At 36.3% G+C, this 25,913-nt stretch overlaps 1 protein-coding gene and 1 long non-coding RNA gene across 5 annotated transcripts in view; one reads left to right on the forward strand and one right to left on the reverse strand.

The window, feature by feature from the left end:
* FSD1L (fibronectin type III and SPRY domain containing 1 like) overlaps nucleotides 1-25,913 on the forward strand; it is a 64,265-nt gene that overhangs the window by 22,795 nt on the left and 15,557 nt on the right. For all 4 annotated transcript variants that reach the window (XM_025282166.2, XM_006061543.3, XM_044940396.1 and 1 more), the window contains 4 exons: nucleotides 6,327-6,349; nucleotides 14,302-14,423; nucleotides 19,440-19,649; nucleotides 20,956-21,054. In XM_025282166.2, the coding sequence (XP_025137951.1) occupies nucleotides 6,327-6,349; nucleotides 14,302-14,423; nucleotides 19,440-19,649; nucleotides 20,956-21,054 (454 nt within the window). The remainder of the gene's footprint in view (nucleotides 1-6,326; nucleotides 6,350-14,301; nucleotides 14,424-19,439; nucleotides 19,650-20,955; nucleotides 21,055-25,913) is intronic.
* LOC123332937 overlaps nucleotides 23,036-25,913 on the reverse strand; it is a 31,685-nt gene continuing 28,807 nt past the window's right edge. The window contains exon 3 of the long non-coding RNA XR_006550118.1: nucleotides 23,036-23,470. This is a non-coding gene — a long non-coding RNA (uncharacterized LOC123332937). The remainder of the gene's footprint in view (nucleotides 23,471-25,913) is intronic.

Consider the following 25,913-nt stretch of genomic DNA (forward strand, 5'->3'; position numbering starts at 1 on the left):
ATTCAATCATTTCTAATACTAGAAAAGGTTTGGAATTTGTTAAGTAAAATGCTAGCTGTTCATGTGTTCCAAAGCATATGCTTAGAAGTATGTGTCATTGGGGCCATGAACAAATTAATTAGTCATTTAAATTTTGTTTAACGCTCAATTCAGATGAATGAAGTTACTCTTTTTTTAAGTTACATCCCCCCTTTATTTTAAAGGTATGCTTTAGCTGAATCATACCTTTGTTATAAACATTTTATGGCTAACGAAAAAAGACTGGTATTAGTGATAACATTCTTAAAATCTAGATTGATGTTCCTTTGACTGACCTGATTGGGAAAACATCATCACTTAATGCATATGAGGGCACTGCGAAAATTGTTACTAAGTTTGTATTAAATGTCCTACTGTTTAAGAATGCTTTGTTGAAATATGAAAATGTATGTCCTTAAATAGGGTATATTCGGAGAAGGCAATGGCACCCCACTCCAGTACTCTTGCCTCGAAAATCCCATGGACTGAGGAGCCTGGTGGGCTGTAGTCTATGGGGTCGCTAAGAGTCAGACATGACTGAACGACTTCACTTTCACTTTTCACTTTCATGCATTGGAGAAGGAGATGGCAACCCACTCCAGTGTTCTTGCCTGGAGAATCCCAGGGACGGGGGAGCCTGGTGGGCTGCCGTCTATGGGGTCGCACAGAGTCGGACACGACTGAAGCGACTTAGCAGCAGCAGCAGCATAGGGTATATTTGATATGGAGATATAAATAGTAGAGCAAGAAGACCGCTGATGTTGTAACCTGGTGTTTGATAAGAGATTGTTAATTCTAGATTCTAAGTCTTAAGTATAGTCATTTTTAAACGATTATCAATTTATCAAATCACATCTACTCTTTTATGTAGAATAAGTATGTAGACTACACAGAAAATGATGTGAAAGAGTATGAAATTAAGTGACATAATTAGTAAAATATGTACTGTGAAGTAGTGTTATCAAGATAAGATATTTAAGTTTAATATTTTCTTGGTCTTTGTGGACTATAGAGTGAACTGTATTATTGTTAGAAAGGTGGCTTTATAATCCACTTGTGCCCACCAGTGATTTAATTTTATGATTTTTCTATGAACTTTAAGGGTAGAAAAGACTTCCTTGAGAAGATAACATTTGCTGACTTATATCTCTACATCTTGAAAATGAAATTTAAAAATTAATTCCTTTTGACAGGATGAATTAGAGTTCTTTTGCCATAAACCAGTTAACTAATTCATTCTTAAATTTGGATGTGGGTTATAAGAAAGTTCATCATAGTACTTTGTCAGACTTATGTACAGGATTTATGAGGGAATTGTATCATACTTTAAATTATTTTAAAAGTACATATACATCACCTAGTCAGAGGGCATTTACGTGATAACTTCGAATATCTGGAACATAGCCAAAAACATGCAGAAAGCAAAAGATGTTTGAGTCAGCAGAAGCAATGTCATACAGTTCATGAGCGAGACTTAGTATCTTCTAATTGTGATAGTTTCTCAGAATCTGTTACTAATATGTACATGGTGCTACTGAGTTTTAGGGTTTTTTTTCCCCTTTTTGTTTCCTAGTTGTCAACAGATTCCCCTTCTAGTGGACTAGGGCAGCTGTTAATGATAGGCATAATCATAGCAGCAAGAATTCACAGCTGAGTGCCCGAGAGAGAGGAAAAAGACAAGAGAACTATAAAATGTGGACATGGTACTCAAAAACAGCTTGAATCCAGTTGAACTTAAGTAGGACCTAATGCTTAGAAACACTAATCACAGTTTGTTTCTCTCAAGTTTCTTTCCATTGACATTTTCAGAGTCCTTCTTTCCTTTTCCTCTCAAAAGATGCTGTTCTCTCTTGCCCTCTCCTTTGTTCTTTCTAGCTTTGTTAAAACTTGTTTCCAGTTTACTGTAAATTGGAAAGGTTCTGATAAAATAAATCACCTGGTGGTCTAAATATATTTTCTTCATGTGCTACTTTTCTTACTATTTTGGTCTTGTCTTCCAGCATTTTGCAGCACTGCCTAGTAGCTTGAACCCTTTGAAGATGTGGTGAAATGAATTATTTGTCAGTGTTTCCTTGACAGAAATCGAAATTTATTGTTCAAGAAAAATGCTTAACTGAAAGTTGCTTGCAATTATTTTCTTAGTATATCCAAATAGTATCCAGATAATTGTTTGTTCCAAGTCAGAAACTAAATTCACTTTCCTGCCAACTGCATGGACTCACACTTGCCTCAGATTCCTAATTGCTGACAGGATAGGGAAAGATGACTTGGAAGATTAATTAATGGACTAGCAATATGTTGTTAGATATTTGGAAACAATTCTTTTAAGGTATACTGTTTGTGAATTTCTCATATTAAAGTGATTGCTGTGCTGAGTTGCTCAGTCGTGTCCAACTCTTTGTGACCCCATGGACTGTAGCCCACCAGACTCCTCTGTCCATGGGGATTCTCCAGACAAGAATACTGGAGTACGTTGCCATGCCCTCCTCCAGGGGATCTTCCCAACCCAGAGATCGAACCCAGGTCTCCTTCATTGCAGGCAGATTCTTTACTATCAGAGCCACCAGGGAAGCCCAAGAATAATGGAGTGGGTAGCCTGTCCCTTCTCCAGGGGATCTTCCCGACCCAGAAATTGAACCAGGATCTCCTGCATTGCAGGCGAATTCTTTATCAGCTGAGCTCTACCAGACAAGATTAATATGAATAACTTCTGGAGACAAAAAATATTATAGGCTGAAATCCAGGCCATGATTCTTTTTAGATTTCATTATCTTCAAAAAGAGTACTTTAAATATTAATATTTAAGTGATCATATTGCAATACACCAGTATGAGAATTGAATACAAAACTGCCATTTGCCAGCATTTGCCAGCATTAGATAGTCTGAAAGAGAACAAGTAAAACTAGCACAAATGAAAAAGGATTTTAGAACAAATTTTCACTAATTTTTTAGTTGTTGGAAGTTTGGCTGATAATAAATATATGCAGAAAGCTCATCAGTAATTGAGTCCTGGATGAACAAGTAGCCAAAGCCTCATCAGACTTGGTTTTTCTGCTAATAACTGGCCTGCAGAACACTGCATGGATCCCTTAGCAAAACTAGTATTCCTACCAACTCCTGCTCTCCCCTGAATTTAGAACTTGAATCCTACCTATGAAAAGAGCTGAGTTTGTGGGACAATTTCCAAGTCAGTATAACTCACCAACCACTTCATCACAATCTTGCCACACATAACTCAGTTGTCAGACGAGGAGGGAGGGAATGGTTACCTGCCCACAAATGCCTACAATGGAGAAAAAAGTACAGAATAAGGTGAAAGGGAAATAGTCTTCTGGATTTGATCGCAGGTGAAAAGGGAGAAAGGATTTTGTGTATTTCCCAGTTTTGACTTAGAGTAACTCACCTTTTGAATATTGTTCAGCAAGTGTCAGTCTCTGACCACTGGGAGGAACAGATAGCAAGAGTGGCGGAAGCTCACTCAGTGTTTTCAGCGGAGCACAAGTGGTAGTGGCAGGAGCGCCCTCTGTGAGCTGCGGTCAGGAGTTCCAGGAAAGAGGAGCATCAACGGAAGCATGAAGGGCACGCGGGTTCAGTCCCTGGTTAGTGAGTTAAGACCCTGCAAGCTGCTCAGTGTGCCCCCTCCCCCCAAAAAAGGCATGAAAGTTTCAGTTATGAAGGCAGTTTAAAAACAATTCTAAGTGTTTAAGAATAGGGACTTCCCTGGCATTCCAGGGATGCCATGTTAAGATGCCATGTTCTCAGTGCAGGGGGCACAGTTTCAACCCCTGGTTGGGGAACTAAGATTTTTGCATGCCACATGGCACGGCCAAAAAAAAAACAACACCACCCTAAAATCTAAAAAAAATCCACAGAAATATTTTTTAAGAACTGTACTTGTTAAGAACTATGCTTTTTCACCTTTCTACTTATGTGTGTTTATAGAAATGTAATCTCCTGTTATATATATGTATCTAATAATCATAGAGTATAGGTGCATGCAGTATGAGATGCAAATTTTATTTCAAGGTATTTACTAGGGTTTTGTGAAGGCTTTTAAATAATTATGTTTTTTTAAATAGTGCTCTTTATAAATAGAGAAATACATGTATAGAAAATAGAAAACATCTGATGTTTGGAATCCAGGGGATCTTCCCAACCCAGGGATTGAACCCAAGTCTCCTATATTGCAGGTGGATTGTTTACCAGCTGAGCCACCAGGGAAGCCCAAAAATTTGAATAGAAAATATAAAACTTTTTATGTTTAGAATTAACCATTATGCAGTGTGTTTTTTTTAATCTGATTTTTTTGTCTAAGGGAAAATAGTACCTTGAAACTGTCTCTTATTTACTCTCTAAGCTCCCTTTATTTCCCATATTATTATTTCTTAATATGGTATTTTTGGGGTGAAGGTAGAAGTCTCAATCATATAATGTAAAAAATATTAAATATTTGCCCCCTAGTCATTTTCAGATTCTCTCAATAAAACTTTACAACATTATCTGCCCCAAATCTAATAGGAAAATCTGAAGTATGAAACAATGTGAATGTATAGACAAAACCTGAAAAGTTTGCTCAGTGTTGTATGGCATTAACATTTTTACTGGGAATTCTATTGGGCTTTACTGCAAATAAAAAAAAAAGATAAATCTCTGGAAAATGTGAAATTGACATCTAGCCTTTGCTACATTCAATGTTAGTATGTTTTTCTCACAGCAGTTATGGTTCATAAACAGGTATATTTTTATTTTTTGTTGCTGTTTATCAATGCTCTGATTTTAACTAACTTTTCCCTTGCTGCCCCTTTCCCTTTCAGCCTCTATTTCAGAGAATTAGATTGTTAAAATGTTTGTGTGCTTAGTTGCTAAGTTGTGTCTGACTCTTTGCGACCCCATGGACTATAGCTGGCCAGTCTCCTCTGTCTGTGGGATTCTCCAGGCAAGGATACTGGAGTGAGTTGCCATTTTCTCCTTCAGGGGATCTTCTTGACCCAGGGATTGAATCCATGTCTCCTGCACTGGCAGGTGGATTCTTCACCACTGAGCCACCAGGGAAGCCTGATTAGTATACAGTGTCATGGAATTGATCATGGTAGTGCTGGAACTGTGTGATGTACTCATCTTCTGAATTTCAGTTCTGTTCTTTTTGTTTCTGACATTGTAAAATTATCTAAAATATTCCCAGGTGGCTCAGTGGTAAAGTGGTAGACAGGTATGCAGACCAGAATATTTTAGATTAGGTATAAAAATGACCAGTACCAAGTAAGAATATTAGAACTGAAGAAAAGAGAGAAGCATTGCTGTATATGTCTAATTAATGTTTAATTAAATTGAGTAATTTTTAACTATTACCATGTGCCAAGCTTTATGCTAGACACTGGGGATAGAGTGTCAGGCATAACAGCCATCTTCTACATCAGATGTGTTGTTAATTATGCTGCTTAGTGTAGGGGAAAAAACTTTTGTTGGATCTATTATATGGTGTGTAGATTTAAAGGGGATAGCAGTGCCTGTATTTTTCATCATTTTTCTTAGATGTACAGTACCAAATAATAGCTGTGCCCTCTTCCTAAATTTGTGCTAGGATTCTCAAAAAAAAGAAAAAAAGATATCTTAAGTAGTGTAGGTTTAAGTTGGCAGCTTTTATGAAGTCATCTGAGGGAAAGACCCATTGCTGCAAGTGTTTCTTTGGTTTCTCCTTATCTGAATTTTTGCCATTACAGCTTCATTCTTTGGGGTAAAGGGTTGTAGAACTGCAGCCTAGTTTTATATGTTAGCAGGCAAGCTCTAAGAATACAAAGTCCTTGCCCATGTGGAGGCAAATAGAGAAAACTTGGAACAACCATTATGAAGTGGTGAAAGAGATCTCTGAAGAAAATTTGGAGAGCAGATTTGAAATATATAAGAAACCATCAGAATGCATAGAAATGTGTGCCCCATGAAGGAGATTGAGTGTTCTAGTTGAAGAATATCAGACTGAATGAAGGTGTGAATGAAACACACTGGTGTGTGTTGATAATCTTAAGGTAAGAAAAAAATTTACAGTCATCTGAAATTAGTTTGAAGTGTTAAATTTCCCTCCTTATTTTAAGATGATATGTATTTATATGGGGACCGGATTTTCCATAGTTCTAACATCACATTATGCAAGCTGACATGAACTGTACAAATTATAGGAAATTTGTTTTGGTGAAAATGAACTAATCTGTTCCAGGGATTTTATCCTAACTTTTCTTGCATGTCACTGCCATTGAAACTTGCATGAAAAGCACTAACTGCCTTCTTTCTCTTCTCCCTGATTTGCTCCAAGGCTGCCAGACAGATCAAGGATAGGTATGATATAAAACCTACATTTTTTAAAAGTATCAACATTGAAATCAGAAATGAAATTCAAACAGTTTCTTATTAGAATCTCATTAGTTAAAATAAAAATATCTAATGGCCAAGTACAGAAAAAAAGAAACAGCATCTTCTGCCTATATTCTAGAATAAAGAACATATCAGCAAGATTTTTTTAAAATACAGTTTTGGACAATTATGTGCTTCCAGAAGAATTTCATTTCTGATATAATGTAGTTTTAGTATAGTCCTTAATTAGCTATGCTAGTAGATGGGAAACCTTTTTGAATAATGTAAAAAATATTCCTGGAATGCATATTTTGTTGTTAAATTTTATAAGCATGTCTTATTTTATGAAAAGTTACAGCATTATATTGTTCCTCAAGAGCTAAAGCACTCCTACTTCACTGCTCTCCTATTTAATATCTTTGTATTCTCATTTCATCCTGTTCCTGGTGCCATCTCTTTCTGTTTCTAATGCCACTGCTGTCTAGTTGGTGGGAAGAGGGAAAAAAAAAATGGTGCAGACTTTGGCTTAAAGGTCTTTACCATTCGCAAGGCCAGGATGAGGAAAGGTAATTTAGTACTTGTTGTAAGAATATAGCAGAGGGCTGTTGGCAGCTTTGGATTGGGTTATCACAGAAGGGATGGTTTTGATCAGCCTGGCTAGTCACTGAGCATTGACTATAGTGAGATTGTCACTTTTCAAGTTTCTTCTTTTGAGGATTATGAAATTCTCTGAAAGGCATATCTCTTCAAAGCACCACTCTGAGTCCTAGATGAAATTATTCATCAGATAACTCGCAAAATTATTATTTATATATTGTGTGAAAACCAGTGTTGCTGTTGTTAATCTTGGCTGAAGACTTGTGTTTTTCTCGTGGCCTTTTATTTGACTAGAGGGAAGATTCACATTGACTTTCATAGCATTCTTAGTACAAATAATTTTTCTATTTTTTGTATGTTTTATTTCATTTTAAAATAAATTTTTATCAAAGTATAGTTGACTTAACAATGTTTTGTTCTGCTCTACAGCAAAGGGGATCAGTTATACATGTACATATGTCTACTCTTTTTTTAGATTCTTTTCCCAAATAAGTCATTATACAATATTGAGTAGAGTTTCATGTGCTGCTGCTAAATCACTTCAGTCGTGTCCTACTCTGTGCGACCCCATAGACAGCAGCCCACCAGGCTTCCCCATCCCTGGGATTCTCCAGGCAAGAACAGTGGAGTGGGTTGCCATTTCCTTCTCCAAAGCATGAAAGTGAAAAGTGAAAGTGAAGTCGCTCAGTCATGTCTGACTCTGTGCGACCCCATGGACTGCAGCCCACCAGGCTCCTCCATCCATGGGATTTTCCAGGCAAGAGTACTGGAGTGGGGTGGCATTGCCTTCTCCCATAAAGACATGGGTTATTCTTATAAATCCTGATTATGAGATTATGAGAGTTTAAGGTGAAAAGTATTGGCTGTATGAGGAATGGATGCTAGGTAGGTCAGTTTTTTGGGTTAGCTTTGGGTTGTGTCTGCTAGACTTTGCTATAAGTAATTCATCTTCTACTGTGGCTAGATTATTATTTTATTTTGCCACCTCCTCCATTAAATCCTCCTCTGGTCCCTGATTTTCTGGATTAGAAGTCACTTCCTAATCAGGTTTTAGGCTGCCCAAAGACTTTTGAGAAAAGCCTTGCAAAATCTTCTCTCGTTCTTGTCCTTGGAATCTATATGGTTCTCTGTCTCCCAGATTCCTGACCTTACCCCTGACTTCTTTCTCTTTGTCCTGATTTGTCAGAATTTAATTTTATGATCAGTGTTCATGGCTGAATATTCTTCAGTGAGTCTAGATTTCTTTGCCCAAAACCAGCCTCTTGAATATATTTCACAATATCCAGAGTATCCAGGCGATCTCAAAGGAGTCAAAGTTCCTTTTTTTCTGCCAGAGCAAGCTCCATTTTTTGTTGCTGTTGTTTTTCAAAGTATATGTTTTTTTTTGCTACCTTCAAAGTTTGTACTTCCTGTGTAAGGAACATTTCTGAGTCTTGGCTTAATTTTTTTTAATTTGGCTTTTTATCTTCATAATGTTCAGGTTTCTCTGATACAGTTTTTATGTGCTCTTCTAGGAAGCAAGCTTCTAGAATTCAACATTGGTATTTTTAGTACAAAAATAAACATATAGTCATAATAAAATAATTATCTTCATTAAGGGAAGGAAGGCTTACTTCCTTATAAGAGAGCAGAAGTGGTATTAAGGAATGGATAACATAGCTGAGCAGGCAATCAAAAATAAAGTATCTATGAGAACTCAGTACTTATTTTCTGTGATGGATATTATACAGAAGAAGTGGCAGAAATGACAGGAAAACCTAAAGAAATGATGAGAAGATAATACATAGATTTTTAGAACTTTAAAAATCACTAGTATAGGCTTCCAACTGCTTAGTCAGGTTGGAAGATGATTAATTGAGGTATGCTATGAAGAGTTACTAGTTCTTGAAAGAAAGGGATCATGAAAGAGTCAAGTTAATGTAGTAGGTAGTTTGAAGAAATTGTGTTCATTCTTACTATTTTGCATTTTTCTCTTTGCAAATATTAAACTAGGAAGAAGAGATCTTTGTATTTAGCTTGTACTATTAAAAATGAACCAAGAAAGGCAAGATGAATTAAAACGTCCCTAACCACATGGATTGGATCTTGTAATGTAGAGACATATGGATTTTAGATAGTTGGATTGGGCTTTGAAACATCATTCAGTTCAGTTCAGTCGCTCAGTCGTGTCCGACTCTTTGCGACCCCATGAATTGCAGCACGCCAGGCCTCCCTGTCCATCACCAACTCCTGGAGTTCACTGAGACTCAGGTCCATCGAGTCAGTGATGCCATCCAGCCATTTCATCCTCTGTCGTCCCCTTCTCCTCCTGCCCCCAATCCCTCCCAGCATCAGAGACTTTTCCAGTGAGTCAACTCTTCGCATGAGGTGGCCAAAGTACTGAAGTTTCAGCTTTAGCATCATTCCTTCCAAAGAAATCCCAGGGCTGATCTCCTTCAGAATGGACTGGTTGGATCTCCTTGCAGTCCATTGGACTCTCAAGAGTCTTCTCCAACACCACAGTTCAAAAGCATCAATTCTTCGGTGCTCAGCTTTCTTCACAGTCCAACTCTCACATCCATACATGACCACAGGAAAAACCATAGCCTTGACTAGACAGACCTTTGTTGGCAAAGTAATGTCTCTGCTTTTCAATATGCTATCTAGGTTGGACATAACTTTCCTTCCAAGGAGTAAGCGTCTTTTAATTTCATGGCTGTAATCACCATCTGCAGTGATTTTGGAGCCCCCCAAAATAAAGTCTGACACTGTTTCCACTGTTTCCCCATCTATTTCCCATGAAGTGATGGGACCGGATGCCATGATCTTCGTTTTCTGAATGTTGAGCTTTAAGCCAACTTTTTCACTCTCCACTTTCACTTTCATCAAGAGGCTTTTGAGTTCCTCTTCACTTTCTGCCATAAGGGTGGTGTCATCTGCATATCTGCATCATTATTTGTAGATATATTCAGTCTAAAAATAAGTTCAGTCTTTTAGAAAATTATTGCATAGTTGTACGTCTCTATTTTTGGAGATTGAAATTTTTTTTTTAATTTATTTATTTTAAATTTTATTTTATTTTTAAACTTTACATAATTGTATTAGTTTTGCCAAATATCAAAATGAATCCTCACAGGTATACATGTGTTCCCCATCCTGAACCCTCCTCCCTCCTCCCTCCCCATTCCATCCCTCTGGGTCGTCCCAGTGCACCAGCCCCAAGCATCCAGTATCGTGCATCGAACCTGGACTGGCAACTCGTTTCATACATGATATTTTACATGTTTCAATGCCATTCTCCAAAATCTTCCCACCCTCTCCCTCTCCCACAGAGTCTGTAAGACTGTTCTATACATCAGTGTCTCTTTTGCTGTCTCGTACACAGGGTTATTATTACCATCTTTCTAAATTCCATATATATGCGTTAGTATACTGTATTGGTGTTTTTCTTTCTGGCTTACTTCACTCTGTATAATAGGCTCCAGTTTCATCCACCTCATTAGAACTGATTCAAATGTATTCTTTTTAATGGCTGAGTAATACTCCGTTGTGTATATGTACCACAGCTTTCTTATCCATTCATCTGCTGATGGACATCTAGGTTGCTTCCATGTCCTGGCTATTATAAACAGTGCTGCGATGAACATTGGGGTACACGTGTCTCTTTCCCTTCTGGTTTCCTCAGTGTGTATGCCCAGCAGTGGGATTGCTGGATCATAAGGCAGTTCTATTTCCAGTTTTTTAAGGAATCTCCACACTGTTCTCCATAGTGGCTGTACTAGTTTGCATTCCCACCAACAGTGTAAGAGGGTTCCCTTTTCTGCACACCCTCTCCAGCATTTATTGCTTGTAGACTTTTGGATCACAGCCATTCTGACTGGTGTGAAATGGTACCTCATAGTGGTTTTGATTTGCATTTCTCTGATAATGAGTGATGTTGAGCATCTTTTCATGTGTTTGTTAGCCATCTGTATGTCTTCTTTGGAGAAATGTCTATTTAGTTCTTTGGCCCATTTTTTGATTGGGTCATTTATTTTTCTGGAGTTGAGCTGTAGGAGTTGCTTGTATATTCTCGAGATTAGTTGTTTGTCAGTTGCTTCATTTGCTATTATCTTCTCCCATTCTGAAGGCTGTCTTTTCACCTTGCTAATAGTTTCCTTTGATGTGCAGAAGCTTTTAAGGTTAATTAGGTCCCATTTGTTTATTTTTGCTTTTATTTCCAATATTCTGGGAGGTGGGTCATAGAGGATCCTGCTGTGATGTATGTCAGAGAGTGTTTTGCCTATGTTCTCCTCTAGGAGTTTTATAGTTTCTGGTCTTAGGTTTAGATCTTTAATCCATTTTGAGTTTATTTTTGTGTATGGTGTTAGAAAGTGTTCTAGTTTCATTCTTTTACAAGTGGTTGACCAGATTTCCCAGCACCACTTGTTAAAGAGATTGTAAATAACTTGTTTTTAGGCTTTGATAAGCCTTTTTAATGTGTTTTTAGATAATGTTTTTTTCCTTTGAGGCCATAGTGATTTTATGGCCCAGATTTATCTTGAAAGGTGTACGTGCTATGCTTTTATTTGTTGTTTTGTTTTTGATAGTTTTAATTGAAGTATAGTTGATTTACAGTGTTGTGCTAATTTCTGTTGTACAGCACAGTAATTCAGTTATACATAGATATATGCATTTTTAAATATTATTTTCCATTATGATTTATTACAGGAGAGACCATTATGATTAAATCAAGTTTATAGAATAAGTTTCAGGTTTCAATTCCTTAAAATACTCTCAGATATTTTTCTCAACAGTTTTCAACGAACTTTTAAATCCCCATGTTTAGAAGCAGCCAAATTCACACCTGTTCATTGATTCAGTGGGCATTTACTAAGTACCTGTCTGAATATAGCTCTTTAAGAAATCTTTAAATCTGTGATGGGAGGTGGAAGGGAGGTTCAAGAGGAAGGGGGACATATATATACCTATGGCTGATTTATGTTGATCTGTGGCAAAACCCAGCACAATATTGTAATAAAGCAATTATCCTTCAACTAAAACTAAACTTAGAAAAGAAGTCTTTAATTCAGAAGATACTGGAGCTGGAGAGAACACATGTAAGACTTAGCCTTTGTTCCTAACTTCTTATTGATGTAATCTGAAATTGTATATTGAGAACCAAGAGCTTAAAGTAATAGTGTGTGAAATTCTCAGCATTATACTTGGCATTCAGTTAAGTGTGAGTTCCTTTCTCCATAAATTGTTTTTCAGTATAGCACAACCTTCTTCTTTTTTTTAGAAAAAAATTGAAGTATAGTTGATTTATAATGTGTTAATTTCTGCTGAACAACAAAGTGACTCAGTTACACATATGTACATTCTTTTTTATATTCTTTTCCATTATGGCTTAACACAGGATGTTGAATATAGTTCCTGTGCTTCATGGTGGGACCTTGTTGTTTATCCATTCTATATATATAGTTTGTTCTTGTTCTTGCTAAGTCATACCCAACTCTTTGCGATCCCATGGATGGCAGCATGCCAGACTCCTCTGTCTTCCACTGTCTCCCAGAGTTTGCTCAAATTCATGTGCAAGTTTGCATCTGCTGACCCCAAATTCCCGCTCTGTCCCTCCCCAGCTTCCCCTTGCCAACCCCAAGTCTGTTCTCTATGCCTGTGTGTCATTTTTTGTTTTGTAGATAAGTTAATTTGTGTCTTTTTTTAAGTTCTACATATAGGTGATATATGGTATTTGTCTTTTTCTTTCTGACTTCACTAAGCATCATCTCTGGTTGCATTCATGTTGCTGCAAATGGCATTATTTCATCCTTTTTTATGGCTGCGTATTATTCCATGGTGTATATGAACCACATCTTCTTTTTCCATTCACCTGTCTGTGGACTTGTAGGTTGTTTCCGTGACTTGGCTATTGTGAACAGTGCTGTTAAGAACATGGGGTATGTGTATCTTTCTGAATTACAGTTTGTCCAGATACATGCCCGGGAGTGAGACTGCTGAATCATATGGCAACTCTGTTTTTAGTTTTCTGAGGAATTTCTGTACTGTTTTCCATAGTGGCTGCAACAGTTTACATTCTCACCAACAATGTGAGATGGTTCTCTTTTCTGCACACCCTCTGCAGCATTTATTACTTGTAGACTTTTTTAATGATGGCTTTTCCATTGTGAGGTGTGGTGCCTCATTGTAGTTTTGATTTACATTTCTTTAATAAGTAGTGATCTTTTCATAGCACTTTCTTCTTGATAAATAACTATTGTCCACTCTTTGTTACTACTAAAGTGATTACTTTTCTAGTTACCTAATAAAGTAACTGAATACAGCAACATGTTTAATCCCTTTCATACCATTGATCTTTAGGGTAGTTTGGTAGATCTGAATGACTAGGCCTGGTATTCCTTTTGTTCCTACAACTCTGTTTTCTTCCTCTCCCAGATTCTCTTCTAGGAGGACAGTGGTCATGAATAGTATTTTGGTGTCATTCTTTGACCAAAGATAATAAGGGTAATTACTTTGTGATATATGTAGATATCTACTATAATATGAAAAGTTGAAGTTTGAGATAAAATAGCAATAGAGTATGGGAACTTCTTTTTAATCTCTAAATTGACAGAATGATTTCCGTCTACTTTAGGTAAAATGAGCTCTGGTATGGCTTCTTTCTTTTTTGTTTTGTATACTACATTCATCTAAAATATATTGAATGAATTCCTACTATTTCCATGGCTTACGGTTTCACAGGGCTGTTTCTTTTTGTCTGCTTTCATTCAGCAGCAGATGTTAATACATCAGAGTGATAGCTTCTAGCATAGGGTTCAGAATTGTGATTTCACTTCTCTCCTTCCTCATCCATAGCCTTTCTTTAGCACCTACCAAACAATACAGTATTTGGTCAGTGTATTTTACTTTTATTTAAGGACACGTGGGATGGCTGTGATGACTAGGCAGAATGTTTGATTCAGGTGTATTTACCGTTCATTATTTGGCATATGAAAAGGAGTGAGGCTGGCATCAGGAAGTCAGATTGAGTTTACAGAGATTCAGATGACTGTTGAGTCTGTTAAAGATGATTTGTCTTGGATATTTGTCTCTTGAATCTTTTGTGTTTTTATGAAGTTTTATAAAACTGGCTGGAGGAAAGTTCTTTAAAGGTTATTTAAATGTCTTTAAAAACATTTTACATTTTTTAAAGTTAATTTTCAAAAGATCTAAAGCAAATTTCTATTTAGTTTTATCTTCGTTAATAGCTTCAGAAACACTAGAGTGGAGAAATAAGTTCTGTCTGTTCACTTTATAAATATGATGTGATACTTCCCATTCTTTTATTTTTAAAAGAATGTTTATGTCTGTGTTTGCTATAGAGTAACAATGGCTTCAGCCTTTCGCCTTTCTTTGAAACCAAAGGTCAGTGACAACATGACTCATTTAATGGTGGATTTTTCTCAGGAAAGACAGATATTGCAGACTTTGAAGTTTTTGCCAGGTAAGTTAGTACATAAATTACGTATAAAGTTATATATAAAACCTCTTTTTTCCTTTCAAGATTTTTTTGTAATGAACATTAGAATTTAAATATTAAGGAAATATAGTGTGTTTTCTTTTTCTTTCTTCAGCTAAGGAATAACTGAATTTGCTAGTCTTTATTTTTAGAGAATTATTTACTGACAGTAAGAATTCCAGTTTCAGAATCCTAGTACAGGATACCTCTTATCGCTAGTTTGGCAGAGAGAAGCAATGTACTGTTATGGTTAATGCTGAGTCTTGGGGCCAGACTTCCTAGCTTTGAATTCTGGCTGTCACTTACTTGCTATATAGCCTCAACAAATTATTTAACTTCACCTCATTTTCTTCATCTTTAAAGTATGATGTTATCTTTCTAGGATTTTTATAAAGATTAAGTGAATTGAGACCTCTGAAGCACTTAGAGGTGTTAGCACATAGTTAACACCTAATGAATGTTGATTGTTATTATTACCATTGTTGTGGTGGCTTCTGGTTCAGATGGAGTTTTATAATAATGTGTCAACACTGGTTTATTAGAGTATTAGGATGATGACATTCCAGCAGTTGAAACCATTTAAAATCGAGTCCCACTTACTGTTACTGTTGACGTGTGTGAAAGAGCCAACTAAGGGCCTTTTGGTTATTCTCTTTTTACTAGCATCAAGTAGTGTTCATTAAGTAGATAGCTAAAACAGTTTGAACATGGTGCTTAGGAAATCTCTGGAAAGTGAAGCGTTTTACTTACAGGCTTACAGTTTTTGGAGGTTAGCTGTTTTTGATAGAGAATGTTAATCATATGAAAACCTTTTTCTCTTCTATGAGAATTTGGTCCAGGACTTTAGAATGTGATTGGAAAGACAAAGTTAGTAGTCAAGAAACTATAGTAGAACTAATTATGGTAACATAAGTGAAGTATTAACTTGTATAGATCACAAGTTCTAGAGGAGTTCAGAGAAGGAAAAGATGAGAGAAAAAATCATCGTTGTAGAAGAAGAAAGTATACATACTTATCAGTGGGTGCCTACCTGTAAATGGGCCTCTCAAAATTGCTAACCGTTATATTTTCATTCACACTATTTCTAAATTCAGGAGAGTCAGGAGTGGTGGACTGTGAATATATGCATGAGTAGTAGTATTTTGATTAAAAAAAATACTAAAAAAGCAATCTTCTCACCATTACTTCCTTCTCTTGGATTTTCAGTGATGGCTTAACAAACCCAGGCCATATCTGCTGTACAGTCAAGTAGATTGCATACACAGTTAGGATTTCCTCTTTTGCAAACTCTTAAGACAGTCTGAAGGAATGAGGTGTAATAAAAAGCAAGAAATCTTTTTGTGGAGGAGTTTCATCCTGAAGGAGGGTGTAATTAGATCAGATCAGTCCCTCAGTCGTGTCCGACTCTTGGCGACCCCATGAATTGCAGCACGCCAGGCCTCCCTGTCCATCACCAACTCCCGGAGTTCACTGAGACTCATGTCCATCGAGTCGATGATGCCATCCAGCCATCTCATTCTCTGTCATCCCCTTCTCCTCCTGCCCCCAATCCCTCCCAGCATCAGAGTCTTTTCCAATGAGTCAACTCGTTGCATGAGGTGGCCAAAGTACTGGAGTTTCAGCTTTAGCATCATTCCTTCCAAAGAAATCCCAGGGCTGATCTCCTTCAGAATCGACTGGTTGGATCTCCTTGCAGTCCATGGGACTCTCAAGAGTCTTCTCCAACACCAACTGTTCAAAAGCATCAATTCTTCCGTGCTCAGCCTTCTTCACAGTCCAACTCTCACATCCATACATGACCACAGGAAAAACCATAGCCTTGACTAGACGAACCTTTGTTGGCAAAGTAATGTCTCTGCTTTTGAATATGCTATTTAGGTTGGTCATAACTTTCCTTCCAAGGAGTAAGCGTCTTTTAATTTCATGGCTGCAGTCACCATCTGTAGTGATTTTGGAGCCCAAAATAGGTTGTTAAAATTTATGAAAGGTGAACTCATATCACTAATTTTTTATATTCTGCTATAGCATAAAAATTTCCTATAAGATGCAGTCAGATAAACTTAAAAATGAATACCTGCATCCCTTAATAGTTCATTCTGTAAACACCACACAGATCAACTCTACACTGCATTATGTGTAGTAATGAGTTGTGGACTTACCTGAGTCTGAAAATTGGAAGTGATGCTGATGGATGATAATAATTATGAGCATTTTCTTCTACGCTAAGCCATTATTCATACATTGAAACTTAGAGTTTATGTCCTCCTTTCTGAGCTTCAGCAGTCAAGAAGAGAGACATGTTTGTGGCAGTGTTCTTTTACGTTGTTCAGTTCTTTTACGTTTACATGCAGAGAAAAACCGTAGTAAAATTTTACACCAGTGTCCACACAATTTGTTGCTTTATGGAAATTGCTGTGAATTGCTTTCCATTCTCATTTTTTAAAAGAGAGTTCTTTGTTCCTTAATATTTTTATATTACAAGTTTACCACCTTTCATCTTTCCCTGAACTTTTTTCCTACATTTGTTGAAATTCTTCTCTTACTTCTATATAGGATATTGGGTGAGCTTCCCACGCATTAGATTCAAGTCACTCTTAATTTGACATATAACTCTTTTTTCAATTTAATTTTTATTTTATATTGAAGTATAGTTTATTTACACTGTTGTGTGGTTTCAGACATAAAGCACAGTGACTCAGTTATACATATACATATATCCATTTTTTCAGGCTCTTTTCCCATGTAGGTTATTACAGAATATTTGACATACCACTCTTTTGTTCAATTCAGTTGCTCAATCCTGTCCAACCTTTGCGACCCCGTAGACAGCAGCACACCAGGCCTCCCTGTCCATCACCAACTCCCTGAGCTTGCTCAAACTCATGTCCGTCGAGTCGGTGGTGCCATCCAACCATCTCATCCTTGTCATCCCCTTCTCCTCCCGCCTTCAATCTTTCCCAGCATTACTATCTTTTCAAATGAGTCAGTTCTTTGCATCAGGTGGCCCAGGTATTGGAGTTTCAGCTTCAGCATCAGTCCTTCCAATGAATATTCAGAACTAATTTGTTGGCAAAGTAATGTCTCTGCTTTTAATAATACCACTGTTAAATTTAAAGAAATAAATCAACAATTTATTAATAACAATGTTAATTAAATATTATTTAATTAGATAAATATAAATAAAATACAAATATGTTTATATATATATATAAATGAAATAATATTTATTAAAATAATAAATAATTAAATAAAATTTAAATGAAAATATCTAGATTTTCTTTTTACCTGCCAAGTTTGCTTTCTTTGGGGGCCATTATTCATAAGAAGGAAGAATCTTCTTGCCAGTACATTCTTATTGCAGTGATATTAATAGCTGAATTTGAGACATAGATTTGTGGGGAGTTAGCTGGACCCACTTACAGATTAAGTGGTATTTTATTTATACAAGCCTCTTAGGACTTCAATACAGGTTTTAACTAAGCAAAATTACAAAATTACTACATGCCATAGGCCTTTACACGTCCTCATATGTAGGCAGGGCACAGCATATTAAATTTATGAATGCCCGTGATGTCTTCTCATAGAAATGAATAGTAGTCTGTATTGCTTATGTTCCAGTAATAGACTAACATCTGTAATGTATTATTAATAAATGAAGTTCACTCTGTTATTAGAGTTCACTCTGTTACACAGTTCCGTGGGTTTGGTAAATGTGTAATGTCATGTCTCCACCACTACATTATCTTACAGAGTAATTTCACTGCCCTAAAATTCCCCTGCACTCTGCCTGTTCATCCCTTCTATCCTGCAGCCTTGCTATAAGCTTGTTATTTCCAGGAATTTTTCTGTTGTTTCTTTGGGATTTTCTACATAGACAGTCATGTCATCAGCAAACAAAGACAGTTTTATTTCTTCTTTTCCTTGTCTTAAAGCATTAGCTGGAACTTCCAGTACAGTGTTGAATAGGAGTGGAGAGAGGGGACGTCATTGCCTTAGGGGAAAGGTGTCTAGTTTCTCAACCCTGATGTTACCTGTAGGGTTTTTTTTTTTTGTAGATATTCTTTATCAGGTAAAGTTCCCTAGTTTGCTGAGAGCTTTTGTCATGAATAAATGTTGGATTTTGTAAAATATTTTTTCCTCCATCTGTTGATTCACATCATATAATTTTTCTTCTGATCATTTGAATTTTCTTCTACCAATGTAATAAATTAGTTAATTTAGAATGTTGAACCAGCCTTATATACTTGGAGTAAATCTTTCAAAGCTTTTTTTAGCAACAAGTGTTTAAATACAATACTGGCACCGTTTTACATATTTCGGACACATCTGTATCACTGGAGGACCATGTTCCCCAGTTAGCCTACTATTTAAATGGAACATCTGTTAATGTTGAGGAGCTATGTGAAACCTCATTTATGGAAAAGAAATTGATTAATTTTCATACATGTTAACTGTGACTCATTTACTGCATTTTGTTTTAATGAATCATGGAACTCTGGAGAAACATTTAAAAATTCTTAAATATTTTATGGGGTTGCAGATTTCATTTTTGTTCAGTGTTGAGAAATTATGGTTACTCTATAAACAAGATTTTAAAAATACATTGAAAATATTTTGAATTATTTTAATCAGTGGATTCAAAGCATTTTATTTTGTCAGCAGTAATTTAATTTATGGTCTCCAGCTGTTTGAAATAGCAGATTAGACGTAAGTGTTGAGAAGTAGCAAATAATTGTCGATTCTTTATTCTTAGCCTGTTTGAATTGCTTTTTGCCAACTGTGTTTTTAATATACTTTGAGTGTGTCTATGAACAACTTTGAAATAGGAATTTTAAAACAGCTTTGAAAAATGGTTATTTTGCATTTATAAGATATCCCTTCTCTTAGCCTGATTCAATTTAACAGTTCAAAAGCAACTTGAAAAAGCATAATTTGAATGACAGACACAAATATTGGATTAGTACTATAATGAAAAATGAGCTTTTTTTTTTTTTGCTTCAGTCCCCAAAGCTCCAGAGATAGATCCAGTAGAATGTTTGGTGGCTGACAACTCTGTGACGGTAGCTTGGAGAATGCCAGAAGAAGATAATAAGATTGATCATTTTATACTGGAATATAGGAAAACGAATTTTGATGGACTTCCACGTGTAAAGGATGAACGATGCTGGGAGATAGTTGATAATATTAAGGGTACTGAATATACACTATCAGGTAAGATGACTGCATTTTGTGAATCTCATTCTCAGAAAACAGATATAATTGATGAATTTTTGACTTACATTAAAAGATCAAAGTATTCAGTTTCTTTAGCCAAGCTGACGTTTTTGTGTATTTGTTATAGAAATGAATTTCTCTTAAAATATCAAGAAGACCTTCATTTTAATTAGTTCTGCATATTTGCACTCTGGTAAAACAATATGTGAAGGGATATTGTAAACACTGTCTCAATAAAATTTAATTTTTTACCTTAGTTTTCTAACAATAAAAAAGCTGTCAATTTTCTAGATGTATGCACTACTCCACATTTCAATGATACTGTAAATATTTGCCTTTACCTTTTTATTGTTACCTTTATGGTAATACTTAAAGTTGAGCTGTGACTTGATAGTAGAAATTTGTGTGTTGGCCTTTTGATAGTGTTTAAAAGTGAAAGTGAAGTTGCTCAGTCGTGTCCGACTCTTTGCGACCCCGTGGACTGTAGCCCACCAGGCTCCTCCGTCCAGAGGATTCTCCAGGCAAGAATACTGGAGTGGGTTGCCAATTCCTTCTCCAGTCTTTAAAAACATACCTCTATATAGAGGGGAGTTAGGGTATTTGAGTGAGCTGAATGTTGCCTGAGATTTTTAATGTTTGTTTTACGTGAGCAGTAATATTAGTATTGTTATCATTACTGAGAACCTAACATTTGTCAGGATCTGGGCTGAAGTTCACAGGACATCTGATTTTATAAGTACAGTGCATTTCAGTTAGTCCTTACAGTTGTGAGGTTGGTTTTTCCTTTTCCATTTTACAGATATACAACTGTGGCTCTATCAAGTTGTTGAATGTCCCATAGCTAGTAATTTTTGGATTGAGATGTTAATCTGGTCCTGACTAACTTTAGAATGTTGCTGTTAATCCTTACGCTTCACTTTCTTTTTAAATTCATTTTTTACTTGTGAAACAACTCTAAAAATTCTTTAGCTACTTTCCAGAAATTGAGTATGTTGTTTTAAATCATAGCATCTCTCCATGAATGAAACCTTACTTATAATGAGGCTTGAGAATATTTTTTTATTGCTAAATTTAAAAAGCCCAGTGATAAACTACATAATTCATTTGTTTTGAAGAAAATAATAGGAAAATCATGATTCCTTTTATTTTAGGCATTGTCACTCTGTTAACATAAATTGTACTCTTTCTGACTAAAAAGATAGTTCCAAGGAGGGAAAAAAGTCTGTTTGAAGGTTCATACTCATACTTTTGGAGTAGAGTCCTTTACTTTTCATATCTCAAGGCTGTTTTTAATTTTTTTCAGGTTTAAAGTTTGATTCAAAGTACATGAATTTCAGAGTGCGAGCTTGTAACAAGGCTGTGGCTGGAGAGTATTCTGATCCAGTGACTCTAGAGACCAAAGGTAAGATCAATAGCTGTTGTTCAGCACGAAATAGAACTTAACAGGTGAAGTTGTTCAACACTTTGTAATAGGAAACATTTCATGTATAGTTGCCTTCCTTCCCCATCTTCATACCCGTGCCCTGCGCCCTCCCCCCCCCCCCCCCCCCCCCCCCACCAGCCCAAACACACACACAGAATTCTCATCAGGAGGTATTTTAAGATGGGAAAATTAGGACCACAGTAGTGGATTTCATTGGTTTCTCTTTTACCCTAGTATTCAGATGAGTCAGGTGCTTCCCTGGTAGCTCAGACAGGAAAGCTTCTGCCTGCAGTGCAGGAGACCCAGGTTTGATTCCTGGGTCAGGAAGATCCCCTGGAGAAGGAAATGGCAACCCTCTCCAGTATTCTTGCCTGGGAAATCCCATGGACAGGGGAACCCAGTAGGCTATAGTCCATGGGGTTGTAAATAGTTGGACACAACTGAGTGACTTGCACTTTCAGATACGTGATATAGACCAGTGATGGTATTATGTTCTCCCATGGGTACTTAGTTCACAAATTTCAGTCTGGCATAATTATATTCCCATTGCTGAGGTTTGCCCAGAGAATGGATTATGTCTCAATAATAGGGAAGTATGTATTCAGTTTAGTTCAAGTTCTTTTTGTTTTCATAAATCTTATTGTAGAAATTATTTATATAGTTAATGTTTACAAAGCCCTCTCACAAGTCTTTTATTTGATCATTGAAACCATCTGGAGGGATCAATAGAACAGATGGTATTGATACCCATTTTGTAGGTGAAGAAAGGGAAGCTCAAATATGTTAAATAACTTACCCATCCTCCCGAAAACTAGCTTGGAAAGGTGTGAACAAGAATCTTATTTCCAACTATTAGCAAGGTGAAAAGACAGCCTTCAGAATGGGAGAAGATAATAGCAAATGAAGCAACTGACAAACAACTAATCTCGAGAATATACAAGCAACTCCTACAGCTCAACTCCAGAAAAATAAATGACCCAATCAAAAAATGGGCCAAAGAACTAAATAGACATTTCTCCAAAGAAGACATAAAGATGGCTAACAAACACATGAAAAGATGCTCAACATCACTCATTATCAGAGAAATGCAAATCAAAACCACTATGAGGTACCATTTCACGCCAGTCAGAATGGCTGCAATCCAAAAGTCTACAAGTAATAAATGCTGGAGAGGGTGTGGAGAAAAGGGAACCCTCTTACACTGTTGGTGGGAATGCAAACTAGTGCAGCCACTATGGAGAACAGTGTGGAGATTCCTTAAAAAACTGGAAATAGACCTGCCTTATGATCCAGCAATCCCACTGCTGGGCATACACACTGAGAAAACCAGAAGGGAAAGAGACACGAGTACCCCAATGTTCATCGCAGCACTGTTTATAATAGCCAGGACATGGAAGCAACCTAGATGTCCATCAGCAGATGAATGGATAAGAAAGCTGTGGTACATATACACAATGGAGTATTATTCAGCCATTAAAAAGAATACATTTGAATCAGTTCTAATGAGGTGGATGAAACTGGAGCCTATTATACAGAGTGAAGTAAGCCAGAAAGAAAAACACCAATACAGTATACAAACACATATATATGGAATTTAGAAAGATGGTAACAATAACCCTGTGTACGAGACAGCAAAAGAGACACTGATGTATAGAACAGTCTTATGGACTCTGTGGGAGAGGGAGAGGGTGGGAAGATTTGGGAGAATGGCATTGAAACATGTAAATATCATGTATGAAATGAGTTGCCAGTCCAGGTTCGATGCACGATACTGGATGCTTGGGGCTGGTGCACTGGGACGACCCAGAGGGATGGAATGGGGAGGGAGGAGGGAGGAGGGTTCAGGATGGGGAACACATGTATACCTGTGGCGGATTCATTTTGATATTTGGCAAATCTAATACAGTTATGTAAAGTTTAAAAATAAAATAAAATTAAAAAAAAAAAAAAAAAAAAAAAGAATCTTATTTCCAAGTTCTCTGCCTGCCTTTATTGTGGGCCAGGAATGTAAGTAAGTGCTTGTAGTCTCTGAGAACAATTTGAATTTATTAGAACTCAATGTACTTGAATTTGAACAAACTCCAGGAGATAGTGAACGGTAGGGGAGCCTGGTGTGCTGCAGTCTGTGGGTTGCAAAGAGTCAAACATGACTTAGTGACTGAACAGCAACAACAAACAGTACCATATTTAAACACAGAAGATTTTTCAGGTGTTTACCAGTTTGAAGGCCATAATGTTATAGATCTTTCCAGTGGTGAGATGATAATTCACTCAGTTTACTTCCAGAATCAGTGTCTATCCATTGTTGTTTTGTGCCTTTGAGTGTTCCACTGGCCTCAAGTTCACGTAGCATTTGAATAGGTTTGATTGCTAGAAGTTTGATATGACTTGGAAGCTGGTAAAAAAAATATCATTTTAGAATAAAGCAAGAAGTTCATAAGTTATTGACAGCTCAAACTCATAAGAATATGATTGTATTAGAAAGATTAAAAAAGCAAACCAAAACTAAGTCAAAGTAATTTGGATTAGCAAATGTTTTAAATTGAGAACTACAGATAACTAAGCCAAGAAATGCAGTTACTTAGAATTACTTGTTAACAAATTGAATTGAAACTGGTTTCTTCACAGATTTTTACCATTTCAAAGTAAAGTCATATTTATAGGTAGATAATATTTTCTATATAACTTGAACTGTTTTCAGCCCTTGTGAGGTAAAATTGCATTATTAATACCCTCCTCCAAGAATATTTTATCTTTTTTTATTTCTTTTGTTCCTTTTCCTTTAATATTTAGTAACCAAACTTGGGCCTAAATATGGTGAATTGTACATTTCCATGCAAATTCTGTAGATTCAGGAAAATGAATATCTGGCTTGTAGTTTCTTTCGAGTTGGACTGTCTGCTCCCGTTAGCAGGGTCTAGATCTTAACTAGTCAAATTCTTGGTCTTAGGGTTTGCAGGGAAAGACTAAGTTCATTCTAGTCCTTTTGAGCAGTTCTCACTATGGGGTAACCCCCTTGGGGTTGGGGTAGACTGATACTCAACCCTAAGGCCCACTGAACCTTCTAGGACCTTCTGGGAAACTCAGTAAAATTATCTCTTCAGAAGCTGTGGGTCACAGATTTTCTAAGGTTATTCCATACCACTGGAGTGGCTACTAATGACAGCAGGAGCTCCAGAGAAAAGTCAGGTTTTTTAAAGTACCATGGTAAATAGTTGTTTACTGATTTTTTGACTTGCTGTAGCCCTTTTTGACCAACCATTAGAAATAAATATATGAGCAGAGAATTGGAGGGAAAGGGAGAGAGATGGGGTTAAATAGTTGAGTCCTACCAAAACTTCCTGTCCCGCCACTTGTGGTGCTTGGTGTAGAAGGTAGTGAACCTTGTTAATATCTGTCTCTCCAGTGTATGTAATTTCTTCTTTTATTGAAATTACCAAAAGTAATGAATAATATGATTTCTTATGACCAGAATTTTTAAAGTATTTTATCTCTTCCATGTAAAGGTAAATGATATGATGCTAATCACCAGTTGCTTTCTAGCCTCAAATGTTATGCTATATTTTTATATAGCTAACATTTATATAGCTATTTATATATAGCTATGCTATAATTTTACAGTACAGAAAGTAGCCACCAACCCAAAGTAAACACATAAAACATATCTGTGCCTTATATTTTTTGGTACTTTGTTTACACAGACTTTTAAACATATGGAAACTAATATCTGGCTTCATTACAGGCTTATAGAGAGATAAGACTAACAGTTGAGGCCTCACTTGTGAGGCCAATCTTTTTTTTAAACTTCATAGTAAAATATTATCCTTGTTACTTAGAGAGCCTGAGTGATTTAGTTGAGGCTTCATGGAGGAACAGTGTCCAAAAAGGAAGAGAGAAAAGATTGCACCCCTGAGTTTGAAACCTATACCTTTCTGTTTGGGTGCTATGGTATTTGATAAATCTGGTCTTAAGTGGCTTGAGGGATAATACCTGTTTTTTGCCATCCTTGACTCTACTCTGATCTTCATCATCAAACATAGGGAATAGCTTTATGACTTTTTTTCTTTTCTTAGGATTTTAACAAGCAGCCGAGTGTTGATGGCACCTTGAGTTATATCCACTGTTTCTCTCAAAAATTCAGATGCCCTCACATGTATTAACTAATAACTAATATAGAGGTTAACTCTGTTTTCTTAAGACAGTTCATTCTTGGTAATGCAGGATCTCAGTTTTGCACAATCCTAACTTTTCAGTCACCTCCCTTTTGACGAATTCTATTTCCATTTTTACTGGAACTGTATTATTTCTTCTTTCAGTAAGTTCATTTCTGTTTACATGCGTGTTTTGAAAGCTGTTAACTCTTTTGCATATAGTATGACATTTTCTGGAAGTGGTTATGGTTAGTCAATTTGTATTTAGAATGTTTTAAAATACAGTGGACAATAGGTCAGATGAATAGGTGAAATTAAAGTGCTCTTTACGAAACAGTAGAGTATAAAAGGATTCTTCATGCACTAGATAAGCATTAGGTTTTCTATATGAATATTTTGTTGTTTGATGATGAATATTTCACAGACGCATTGAACCTTTAGCTAAATCATGTATTATCCTTAAGTGAAATGGGGTATTGTAAAGCAATATTTTTTTAGTGAATACTTATAAGAAATTTAAACTTTTGGAGGGAAATGTAACTAATAAGCAGATTTATTGGTAACTGTATAGTAGATGATACCTTGCTTAAAACACAAATTCCAGAAATTGCATATTAAATTGATGCATTTCAATGATTAACCCTCAGTATCCAAAAGGAACAAGTGATACTATGTTAAACTGATTTC

The sequence above is a fragment of the Bubalus bubalis genome, chromosome 3, assembly GCF_019923935.1.
Source record: "Bubalus bubalis isolate 160015118507 breed Murrah chromosome 3, NDDB_SH_1, whole genome shotgun sequence".
Classification (NCBI taxonomy): Eukaryota; Metazoa; Chordata; class Mammalia; order Artiodactyla; family Bovidae; genus Bubalus; species Bubalus bubalis.